General features: G+C 35.3%; 3 protein-coding genes across 3 annotated transcripts; all 3 read right to left on the minus strand.

Annotated features, from left to right (window-relative positions):
* Positions 1-477: 477 nt before the first annotated feature.
* Positions 478-5,097, minus strand: LOC126677622 (probable apyrase 7). The gene is made up of 3 exons (XM_050372332.2): positions 4,706-5,097; positions 1,814-4,134; positions 478-1,179 (listed from the first exon to the last, which is right to left on the minus strand). Exons 2-3 carry the CDS (start codon positions 3,789-3,791, stop codon positions 881-883), a joined length of 2,277 nt encoding a protein of 758 aa, XP_050228289.1. The 5' UTR covers positions 3,792-4,134; positions 4,706-5,097; the 3' UTR covers positions 478-880.
* Positions 5,098-6,387: 1,290 nt separating this feature from the next.
* On the minus strand, positions 6,388-7,757 carry LOC126679377 (agmatine coumaroyltransferase-2-like). Its single transcript, XM_050374397.2, has one exon. The coding sequence runs from the start codon at positions 7,755-7,757 to the stop codon at positions 6,432-6,434; it is 1,326 nt and encodes a 441-aa protein (XP_050230354.1). The 3' UTR covers positions 6,388-6,431.
* A 2,725-nt stretch (positions 7,758-10,482) lies between these two features.
* LOC126679386 (agmatine coumaroyltransferase-2-like) lies at positions 10,483-11,844 on the minus strand. The gene has a single exon (XM_050374402.1). The coding sequence runs from the start codon at positions 11,836-11,838 to the stop codon at positions 10,483-10,485; it is 1,356 nt and encodes a 451-aa protein (XP_050230359.1). The 5' UTR covers positions 11,839-11,844.
* Positions 11,845-12,435: the final 591 nt, after the last annotated feature.

Consider the following 12,435-nt stretch of genomic DNA (forward strand, 5'->3'; position numbering starts at 1 on the left):
TCTGCCTCGCCCCAAACTTGTCTAATATTATGTCCAAGTTCTTGTTTCTGCTCAGTGCTTCTTTTGCCTGATTCCTGATCGGTTCGTGTCGATCGGTATGATAACTGTTCTGTTTCTTATAATATGGTTGACATAGATGCCATTTGGGTGGCGTGTTGCGGCAAAAGTGGTAGAACGCGTGGTGCATTGGGATATTCAAAGACATTCGGAGCTATAAAGGTTACAGTTAGAGAATGCTAAGCCACATCTCAACTTGTCGCGGGAAACTTCTGCAGCTGCCGCAGCATCACTGAGATGTGCTGTGTTTTATAGTTTAGTTTGCAAAAGGACAGGAAGATGTTCAAAACTATTACAGCAACATCAGAAGCAGAACATGATATGGAACTAAGATTTGTATGCACACAGAGATGCTTTGAAACGATATGACACCTAAAGGAATGCATTATGATCAAGCAGAAATTAACTTCCCTCTTGATGTGAGACCCAAAAACCAAAATTGCACATAAGTGAATCAATCACTAATGCTGATAAAGTTGCTTATCATGCAGTATACAAATCATTATGCTGATGTGAATTAAAAACCGATAAATCTGACCTCCCCTATACAAGTATTCTCATCTTTGAAAATTCTACGAAAAAATTGAGCATTAAGTAATTCAATTCTCCCCCAAAAGAGCATCCTACTTAAAAATTGCCTAGTTAAATAAAAGGACTGGTAAAAGATTTCTAACCAATATCAGTCCTCCCCGGATCCCACCCCTCAACTCTCCCCAACCCACCCCCATTTTTCCCAAAACGATATCGCAGCCTTTTCTGTGCAAAAGATGTGCGTCTGAAAAGAAAGAAGCAACCATACAATAACTTACAAGAAAGTTATTCCCTAAACCTTTGTCATGTGTGCCTCAGCTACAGAAGAAGTAAGATCTTCCCGAGATTGTGATCTCCTGCTTTGAAGACGCATCTGACTTCTGTGAGGTGACCAGAACGAACCCATGCTATTACTTTCCATCATCTGTCCTAAGTTACTGGAGGAATAACTATGGGATACGCCACCCGTTGATGAGTATAAAGAAGATTCCATGAGCTGGATGCCACCGCTGTTTAGATCATGTGCCAAGCCAAATGGTCCTTGTTGGACACTAGCAATTGGACTCAGTGGCATCTTGACTCTTCCATCCCCTGAATACAAAAAGTTGCCAATTCTTTCAAATTATAAGAGAAGGCATAATAAAAATGCAGAAGATGAAAGTAGGAAACAAATAGAACAAGACCAACTAAAATAAAAATCACAAACCGTGTGCTTAAAAAATTCATTTTCATGATTTCAACCATGTCCACAATGATTAAACACATAAACATATATCCACTAGCGAATGCAGAATGATGGGGACATCAACTAACCATACACTAAACTTATATGTTAATAAAACCTCAAAAAACTGGCTGTTTTAACTAAATTGCATCATACAACATGTCATTTTATAATCGGATGGGTTAGACATTTATTGATCTCCTTTTATAAGAAGCACTAATGTAAACAAAAGCAGTTACCACTTACCAGTATTCAGCTCAAAATTTAAATTAAAAGAAGTGTATCTCTCAATGTGCCAATACTTAAAGTGCACACTCCCCTATGTGGATTATAGTAGAATAACCAGTTACTGTGTTTAAATAACAAAGATTTATTCCAAAATGTAGAACAGTGTAACAAAGAAGAGAACCTAATACATGTTTTGGATAAGAAGATTCGAAGTTACTATATGCAAAAGTATTTCTATACATATTAATTAAAATAAACTGTATTAGGGCTTACCAGAATTTATAGGGCTCCAACGTTGGAACCGGAAAGGAGAAGGGAGACTTAGTACTGATGCAGCAGAAGCACTGTTATGCCTGAAAAGTGGAAGATATGGTCTACGACAAAATCTTGGCACACAATTTCCAGCACATGATAAGGCACAAATAAGTAGAATCAGTGAAGTAACCAGAACAATAATAAAAACTGTGGGATGAATATTCATTTGAAGTATTTCATAACTAGGAAGCCTCAATCTTGGTGAAAAAGCCTTCCCAGCTTCAAAGAGAGCGACCCCAAGAGTCCAAGTAATACCTCCAGAGCCAATACGAATTTGGTCGTCTCTGATGTGTAAACCCTCTCGCAACAATAACACTATGTATGGTGCCCGAAAGCAGTATTGTTCAATAAAAGGCTGAGGAGGAACACTGATTTTTGCAACTTCCCATGTCTGTTCGCAGAATTCTTGCCCCTTCTCAAGGACATCATCAAGTGTAGCTTCTGGAGTCAGATTAAAGAATCGATAAACAACAAAAAATCCAGACATGGCATAGAACTGGCCATAAGGGCGCGGAATATTCTCAGCTAGAGCACAAGGTTGCACGTCGCAATCAAGTGGCGCACTATGATTAGACCATTCAGAAAAATTAATGGCAACTTTAGCAAGTGCACTGCATTCTTCCCAATTTGGAGCACCTATGAGCTGCACAGGGACTCCCGACTTGAGTCCCTTACCAAAATTCTTTCCTACTTTTATAGAATTTGAACCTTGTCCATTAGATACACACTGAGAACAGATGTATTTCTCCTTGTAGCCAGACTGCAAACAAGGGTGCTTAATTTCTACTTTCCCACCCTTTACTAAATCTTTATCAGGAAGTTTTTTCAAAATTTGAACCACCGACTTGTCAAATGCATCATTTAAGCCATAGCCTGCAAGAGAATACGCAGTGAGGTGATGACGGGCAGATCCAATTCTAAGGTCTAAATCAGTCTCATTATGCCCATGTTTCTTGCTCTCAAATGTTACTTGCAATGATGAACCACCCATATCAAGGGCACCAAATGTTGTCTTTTTAGGACTATTTCCTAACACACGTTTTTGATAGTTAAGCGCTATCCATCCATAGTACGCTTCATCCATTCCACTGATAACCTTGACCCATCCTCTCTGGCAAAAAAAAGGTGAATTCTTCAGTATGGAATATGCATGGTTTAGAAGCCATTTTGAATCAGCAGCTGGCAGCCTGCGAACCCCAGCTGTAGCATAAAGAAATAGAGAGGTAGTCTTATGTGCATGCCCAGGTATTTGTCCCTCAGCCCACCTAATCAGTGGATTTATAGCAGACTTTAAGCCAGATATATTCCGAACCAATGTGTGTAGCCCAGGCTCAGTTTCCATTCTGTCATATGCATGTCCACTTGACTTTCTTGAAATACCCTCAGTAAATGATTTAAGAGCAATGGGGATATTACCATCTTTATTTTGCTCAATTGATGCTCGATATACATAAATTCGAGTTCCAGTACTTCCACAATCAAGAACAACATAGAACTTGGGAACTCCTTGAGACAAATATGAACTAACAAATGTTGTAGTAAAATAAATTAGAAAAGCAAGCAGTAGCAAGCATAAGATAATCATGACAAACCGCACCCACTTCCTCTGAAAGAATGGGGTTCCAGCAGGCAATGCTTTCTCCTTTGAGAAACTTGCTCCAGCTTTTTCTCTCTGCAAAAGAGGTGGCTTCCTATCACTTCCCACATTATAATCACCTCCTTCAAGATCAAGTCTTCGATATGATGAGAAATCTTGAAGAGATGAAGAAAGTCTCAAATTATTCTTCTGACCAGAAGCATTATTAAATTCATAACCAATGATATCTCCTGGAGGCGGAGATGATCCAGTTGATATATACTGAGCAGAAGAAGCCTTCGAAGTTGGCAAACGGCTTGTTGCGGCAGAAATAAAATCCACTACTCTATGGAACACCATTTCGGCAGAAGCTATTTGTTAATAAATACATGAAAGCAATGAAGAACTGGTCCAGCACATATGAACAGTGAAGCACCTCCACAGGTGTCAACACACGGAATTTAGCAAGTACATTACAAGAATCTGCAAAATTGGGTAGAGCAGAGCTATCTCTTGCAAAAATGAAGTCACTAAATGTATATGTTCGGCAGCCAGACAATGGAGCTGTGCTAATTGACACCAATGTATGCTTAAATACTCAAACTTTTGGCCAATAGCAAAGGCTGTCTCATATATATGGCTTTCTCCAGCAGAAGAGCTAGGTGACTACAGTATACATACACGAAACAGATGTCAAAAGCCCCTGCATTCAAAATCCAAGAGGTTAAAATCTTCATTTTGCAAATACCATAAAAATCCAAATGCCATACGAAACACAACTTACAGAACTAAAAAAGGCCACGATCAATCCTGATAAAACTACGTAATTCTATTAAGCGCAAAATGTCGACTATACTGATATCTTTGATTGGCACTAAAATTCAAAACAAAAAACTTCTTCAAACAAAACCAAATCTTTGTTTGATTCAAATGTAAATCAAAATTTTAACATTCGAATAACTTTAATTTATGTTGAGATGAATTTAAATTGTCTAAACTTTACAATTACCACTAATTTTATTTAGCTATTTCAAACCAAATCAACTCACAATAGGATTGAATTTTGAATCCAAATTTCTAATTCCACTCCCATTACAGTTCAATGACTGACAAAACAGCTAAAACAATGCCTCCCCGCAAATCCTTCTAGATGGCAAGATTGATAAATTATTTTACTTAAGGATAATACAGATCAACAAATAAAAATGCTATTTAAAAAGAATAACATAAATTTTACCCAATCTCAATGGTGGCAAAAATAATAATCGTGATACCTGTTAGCGAGAGGCAGTCTCGAAATTGAAGCAAACCCAAATCGTACAAATAATAATATAATAGATTCGAATATGAAATTTGTAAGATTTTTGAAAGAAATCAACGATGCGAATGAGATTAATTGGGTTTTTTTTTTTGATTTGGATGCTGCTGTAATAATGAGAGTAATGAAAATTGAAACAGAGAGTTTAGGAATAATAAATTTTGGGAATTAGGCGGAAGGATGAGGGGAAACGGCGGCGGCTGCGGTGGTGGTGGTGGTTGAAAGGGGCGGTAGGGGTGGGGAAGTTGGAAGTGTACGGAAGAGTGTCAGTTCATTCTGTATTGAATTGTATCTTCTTCTCTTTAAACACTGTTGTTTTGCGTGCTGTGATATGCCAAAAATATATAATTTTTTATTGGATCGCATTCTTTATAAAACTAATTCAATTTGCCCCTGAAATTGTCGGTGTTTGTTAATTCATCTCAAAATTAACTTTCCACTCTAATTCGTCTTAAAATTCCCAAAGATGGCTTGTTAGGACTTAGGTCTTCATTTGCATTTGAGTTAATTGCACATAAAATCGCTATCTTTATACTAATTTGCGGTTCTATCAGGACTTTTAAAAGATGACAATGATATTCACTATTTTTTTTGCAGTTATATCACTATTCAAATATTTGGTGATTTATAGCAAACGTAATCGATGAGAGGACGACATGACACGACAAGTCATATGCTACTAGTAGATTTGATCATAATTTTCAATGATATTTTGGAGCATAATTGATGTTTTGCAATTTTCTCCATTAGAGAGGTATGGTCCTAGATTAATTTTTGAGCTAAATAATCAACTTCGTAACATGACTAATTATTTGTGAATTTTGACTTAAATTGTTAAATCAGCTATAAATATCCGAATTTTTAATATAATTGTTAAAAGTTGAACTATTGTGAATGATATTGACAATTTTTAAAAATTATAATAGAGTTATAGTAAATAATATATAGATGTTGATTTTATACGTAATTAACTCTTTAAATTTTAATGTCAGCTAGTGCATCCGGATCTCTTATTTCACATAGTTTTTTTTGATAATTTGGGGAGAGGGGAGCGCTTGTGGGAGGAATCGAACCCACGACCTAGCAATTTGCTGCTTAGCGCTTATACCATTTGAGCTATAGCTCATTGGTTTATTTTACATAGTTTATTTATGCTATTGGTAATAATTCCTTCATTATTTGTCCTAAATTTAATGATATTTCTGATAAGATTTTCAGTTAATTTGTTTAATTTTTCATTTCGGTCTTTAAACAGGAAAAAAGTCAGCAATTTGAAGATTGGAAGATTCCCACGAGGCCACGACCATGGAGAAGGGTGGTCACGAGGGTGGCTCAGACCATGAAAAATAAGAATTTTAGCCGTAAGGTCACACTAGCTATGTCATGACCTTGGGGCATGTTACGAACTTAGAATTTTATTCCGAGAAATCGACAAATTAATAATGGCATATCATTTGACAAAATCATGTTACGAACTTAATTAGAATTTTATGTTACGATACGCGATATCTTATACATCAATATGGTAAACTAATACGGTTGTAGATGGGAGTCCTATGCACTTATGTATAGAAAATCGTTTCAATTACGGCAAAAGGATATCAAATTAAAATAATAAAAAGTGGAGTCTGAGGACCTCACTGGAGCCTACATTAATGTCATTTCCATTTCCAATAATTAACTCAGTCTAATGAATATATACTTTGCTCAAAAAGAGTCATATGTTCTTTAAACAGAGTTACGTAGGCAACAATACTACCATCACTAGTAGGAGAATGTGCAATAAAAATGACTCCTTCCATAGCAGAATAGCTTGGCATGAAGAGATTAGGACGTCCTCCTCCAAAATCAAGCTCATTGAACGGTAAATTCAGCCAACTATAGACATCGATATTCGGATATTGTTTCAAAATATAATCAGTAACTGAGTCCTCGCCTTCTTTCTCCACCAACGGTATGAGCCCGTCCTCTTTCACTTTTAGAGTAGAAAAATCGATAAACGATTGGAAATAGTTATGATTAAGCTTCGTAATGTTGTCATGAATTAGTTGAGCTGTATAAGCCAATGGCTCTCTCAATAAATTGTCAATGCTTGTTGTTGGATATGCCCATAGCACCAAGTTTCCGAAGAACGCGTTGGGTACTCGTGGATTCATTCTCGTCCGACCATCCACGGAGATTCTGACATGGACGTTTTTAGATCCGTCGAGTCCATGAGCCTTGGTTATAGTTCGCCATATATGAGCAACCAACACTTCGAAAGTGGTTCTTCCATTTGAAACCCTAGCCTTGAGTTTAGAAAGAAAGTCTAGTGTAAAAGTAATTTTACGGATAACAATGTCATCCGTAGATTTATTACAAAAAGGAAACTTGTCTACCTTTGGACCATCGCTACCTTTGATTTTATACTCGATTGCTCCATGTTCGAATTCATAATGGGGAGGATTTCGAGAATGAAATATGTTTCGATCATGTAAAGGGAGAGCCTCCATGTCAAGTCCTTGGCTGGCTCTTCCCCATGCAAGCAAGAAATTACTAGCGGCACGCCCATCAGCAATCATATGATGAAATGTGAAGCCAATAACCAATGAGCCACAAGTAAACCTTGTAAGCTGAACTTGTAGTAACTCTTCTACATCCACCAAGTTAGGATGTAGCTTGAGTACATTTGGAGTTGGCTCCGATGGCATCACTTCATCAAGCTTGTTGTCTACCGATGCCTCGACGAACTTCACGCCCTTATCATTTAAATGAATGACAAGATCGCCTTTCTCATTTTCTCCTAATCTTCCGGCCCACTCTCTATATTCTGATAATGCTCTTTTCAGGCCATTCTCAAGAAATGCATTTGGCGGTGTCGGTGCGCGATAAGCGTAAATAATAGCAAAGTGTATATTGTAGCTAACCTTATCAAATACAGAAAGGGGAATTGAGGGCAAGGTTTGAGGTTGAGGATTGCCTTCATAAGTTGGTTTAATTGTTCTTGTACTATCTATTATCACCTTCATTTTTATTTGAGTGAGCTATAGGCAACTCAAGAATTATATGTTAAGAGAGGGCACTTTGTATAGAGGAAGTTTTTATTGCTTTTGGCTTTTAAATAAAGTTAAAGCTCATGTCGTAAATATTACTTATATGGTGAAGAGATAGCTATAAAGAAGTAAGTGTTATGTATCAATATATATAGTAATTAGTAGTATTCAAAATAAATATGTCAAAAGTTACTTTTAATTTATTTAGTTTGGTGATCAAATCTGAAGAGATTTATGACTATACATTTATGGAAAATTCTTACCTAGATCCGGTGCATGAGAAATTCATGGACCAGGCCAATCAAATGCTAGAAATATAACATATTTTTCTCTCACTTCACATTTTGCTAGCATTTGATTGGCTTGCTCTATGAATTTCACATGTACCGAGTTTAGGTTAGAATCTCCCTACATTTAGTGTGGTAATCAAATCTGAAGAGATTTTATTTCTATAATGAGGAATACTGAATTTTATCTTAGATTGCGGAAAAAAAAAATAGAAAAGGATTATTTGTTTTTTTATTTGATTTGGGAAAATTCTTACCGGTTCATGAAAAATTTATAGACCGATCCAATTAGATGCTAAAAAAATTTAAAAAAAAAAGAGAAAATTATGATAAGAAAAAGAAATTTATGTTAAATTTTCTAAAAGTGTGTGCGATGATACAATTGAATTGCCTATTAGAAATTAGGTCGATTCACCTAAAAATATCAAACGGCAATTTTTGTTAGTTATAGTCAAATCTTTAATTTACCAAAGTTAGTCAATTTTGGCATATTTCATTTCTTTCGTAGCGAAAAAAAAAGATTTAAGTAGCAATTTGCCCCTTCAACTTGTAAATAATGGGCAATTAACATATAAATTAATTTCGTTGACAAATCAGTACACGAACTTAGTGATTATAGGCAATTACCCATTTTGGCTAATTAACTTACAAGTTAAGGGGGCAAATTGTCAATTTAATAGACAATTAACTTACGAATTAAAAGGGTAAATTGCCAAAATGGGGTGAATTGCCTATAATCATCAAGTTCGTTTACTACCCACAAAGTTAATTTATATATTAATTGTCCATTGCTTACAAGTTAAGGGGGCATATTGCCACTTAAGTTCAAAAAAAACTAAACTAGATTTATTGCCATCCTGTCATCCTAGTTAGCATTTTCTCGCCAATATGTCAGTCGAATTGAAGTGACATGGCACAATTTTAACTCAGACCCAAACTCGGTTTGAACTACAAGAAAACCGACCTAGGTCAGATTCCAAGCTCCCTTCTAAATTGAAACGCAGCGTTTTCACTCAAGTTTTCAGACAAAAAACGTTGCATTTCAATTTAGGTCTCATTGTCCTCTATTTTCTTAATTCTTGACATTTCTGTAATCCTTAACGTCTCTCTAGAAAAACCCTAGCATTTCTCTAACAGACAAACTGATGGTTCCTCTAACAAACCCAATAAAAAGTTTTTGATTTCTGAATCATCGAGTGTTAAATGTGACATAAGAGTTCTTCAATTACCCTCCTACCACAGTTCGTGGTAGTTGTAAGCATGGAAGACTTTATCTTTTCATTTCATGGACGAAAGTCAACCCTGAAAAGTGGCTTAGGAGATGTTGTAAGCATAAATTAAGTGTAATGACAACTAATTTATTTAAATTTAGGGTTCTGTAAATTTAGGGTTCTATCAAATTAGGGAAAAACTTGGGGTTGTGATAAGAATGACGATTATGTAATTAGGATTCGTGCTTATTGAAGAGGATCGGAGGATGAAAGGTGATGATAAAGGTTTGCAAAGTTGTGGCAGGTTCTGCAAAATGATGATACTGTTAATTTGTGTTTATGCTTTATATTTATTTGTATTTTCATCTCCAAGTAATGGAAATGAGTATTTGTTCTTGCGTTAGTGAATGTTTTGATTTGTATTTCTGTTGTAGGTGATGACATTGGAGCTCCTCGTAGTGGGATGTAAGAAGTATGTAGACAGTATGCGGGAAGTATATAGGTTTATTTAACTTTTGTTGGTGTATCAATGTAAAAGTTTACAAAAAGATGATATGTAATATTTTGTGAATTGAGTTTTAGCCAACCTTACACATGAATTGTGACAATTTCTGAATGTCTTGTAATTTAATGAATATGAGTCAACATTTTGGCCAAAATTTGAGGTAAATATTATATTTGTGACCAAAAAATAATTTTATTTATTCATATACTACTTTTTTAATTTTTCATCTTAAGATTTATTTTATTTTATATATTAAAAAATATAAATTTGATTCTCATTTTTAGGGATTCAGTTCAAATTGAATCTAATCAAACCAAACTGACTGAAATTTTCTATTTTATAAAATCAAACTAAAATTATAAGGATTTGCATTTTTTCAATCTTAACCAAACTTCAGTTGGTTTGGTCGGTTTTTGGTTCGCTGCATGTTGAAACTTAGCTAATTTTTTTCTCTCAATCGAACTGAAATGGAAACTAAATTTTCTTTCTAATATTAAAACAAACCAAAAAAATTATAACCTTTCACAATACCAAATCAAACATATTTGGTGTTCGGTATGATATTTGCAAATCTTTACTCAATTCATTCTACAATAATTTATTGAACTAAATAACATGTGAAAAAAAATCATTATTCATTCTCATTACTTATCATTTTCATTTCTATTCTCGTTTTCCTAACTTTGAACCAACGCCCTTTAGTCTAATGAATAGACAATTTGCTCGAAAATAGTCATATGGTCTTTAAAAAGAGTTACGAAGACGACAATGCTACCATCGCTTGTAAGAGAAGGCACGAGAAAAGCTACTCCCTCCATAGCACAATAAGAGGGCATGAAGAGATAAGGACGCCCTCCTCCAAAATCAAGCTCATTAAATGGAAACTGCAACCAACTATAGACATCCATATTCGGGTATACTTTCCAGAGAAATTCCATTGCCGAATGCCCCGCTTGTTTTTTCGCCACCGACACGAGGCCTTCATCTTTCGCCTTAAGAGTAGCAAAATCGATAAATGATTGGAAATAGTTGTGATTAAGCTCAGTAATATTATTGTGGATTAGCTGAGTTGCATAGGCCAATGGCTCGCTCAATAAATCATCAACGCTCGTTGTTGGATACGTCCATAGCACCAAGTTGCCAAAGAACTCATTGGGCACCTTAGGAATCATTCTCCTCCGACCATCCACCGAGATTCTAACATGGACATTCTCAGATCCACCAAGTCCATGAGCCTTGGTTATAGTTCTCCATATATGAGCAACTAAGACTTCAAAAGTTGTACACGGCTTGTTGTTATTGTTAGTTATTCCACTTGAAACCCTAGCCTTGAGCTTGGAAAGAAAATCCGATGTAAATATAATTTTACGGATAACAATGTCTTCGGTAGATTTATTACAAGTACCAAACTCGTCCAACTTTGTACCATCACCACCTTTGACTTTATACTCGATTTCACCATGTTCGAATTGTAAATAGGGCGGACTGCGACAATTAAAAATGTTTCGATCATGTAAGGGCAGAGGCTTGACGTCAAGTCCTCGACTAGCTCTTCCCCATGCAACTAAGAAATTGCTAACGGCATGCCCATCGGCAATCATATGTTGGGTAGTAAAGCCGACAACGAGCGAGCCACAAGTAAACCTTGTAAGCTGAACTTGTAGTAACTCTTCTACATCGTCCAAGTTAGGGTGTAGATTGAGTACATCTGAAGTTGGTTCCGACGGCATCACTTCATCAAGTTTGTTGTCCACGGACGCCTCGACGAACTTCACGCCCTTGTCATTTAAAATTATGACGGGATCGCCTTTCTCATTTTCTCCTAATCTTCCGGCCCACTCTCTATATTTTGCTAATGCTTTTTTCAGGCCATATTCAAGAATTGCATTCGGCGGTGTGGGCGGGCGATAAGCGTAAATAACAGCAAAATGAATATTATAGCTAACCTTGTCAAATACAGTGAGGGGAATTGAGAGCAAGGGTTGTGGTTGAGGTTGAGGATTGCCTTCATAAGTTGGCTTAATTGTTCTTATGCTCTCCATAATTACCTTCATTCTATGGTAAAGAGAGAGCTATATGATGGTTTTTTTTCTTCTTTTGCTTTCAAGTAAATCAAATACCATTTCGTAGATAAGTTTATATAGTGAAGTGGCTATTAAAAATATGTTTGGTGTGTTTTCTCGTAATAATAAATAGTATCAAAAGCAAATTTGTAGAAGTAGGCTTGTATTGTTTTAGTAATCAAATCAAAAGAGATTTTATTCCTATAATTACAATTAATATTGGATTTTTGTTCCAAATAATTTTCATAAAAAAGGGAAGATATTTATTTTATGAAAGACCTAATAATAAAAAAGGCAAACATTTACGATTTGTTGCAATTTGAACCAATTTTTTTAATTTTCATGATAATAATTAAATTGCATTTTTTTATAATAATAGTCAAATTGGTGGCAAAATTGGTAACAAAAAAATTCAAAGTTTGGCTAATACTGTAATAATAAAATATAATTTGGTTATTATTATAAAAATTAAAAAATTTAGTTTAAATTATAATAAGTCATAAAGGTTTGATTTTTTTCACCATTAAACTTTTATTAAATATGACAAAACTCATTTCAAAATTCCTGTAATGTTATGGTTTTTATTTT

The sequence above is a fragment of the Mercurialis annua genome, linkage group LG4 (assembly GCF_937616625.2).
Source record: "Mercurialis annua linkage group LG4, ddMerAnnu1.2, whole genome shotgun sequence".
Classification (NCBI taxonomy): domain Eukaryota; kingdom Viridiplantae; phylum Streptophyta; class Magnoliopsida; order Malpighiales; family Euphorbiaceae; genus Mercurialis; species Mercurialis annua.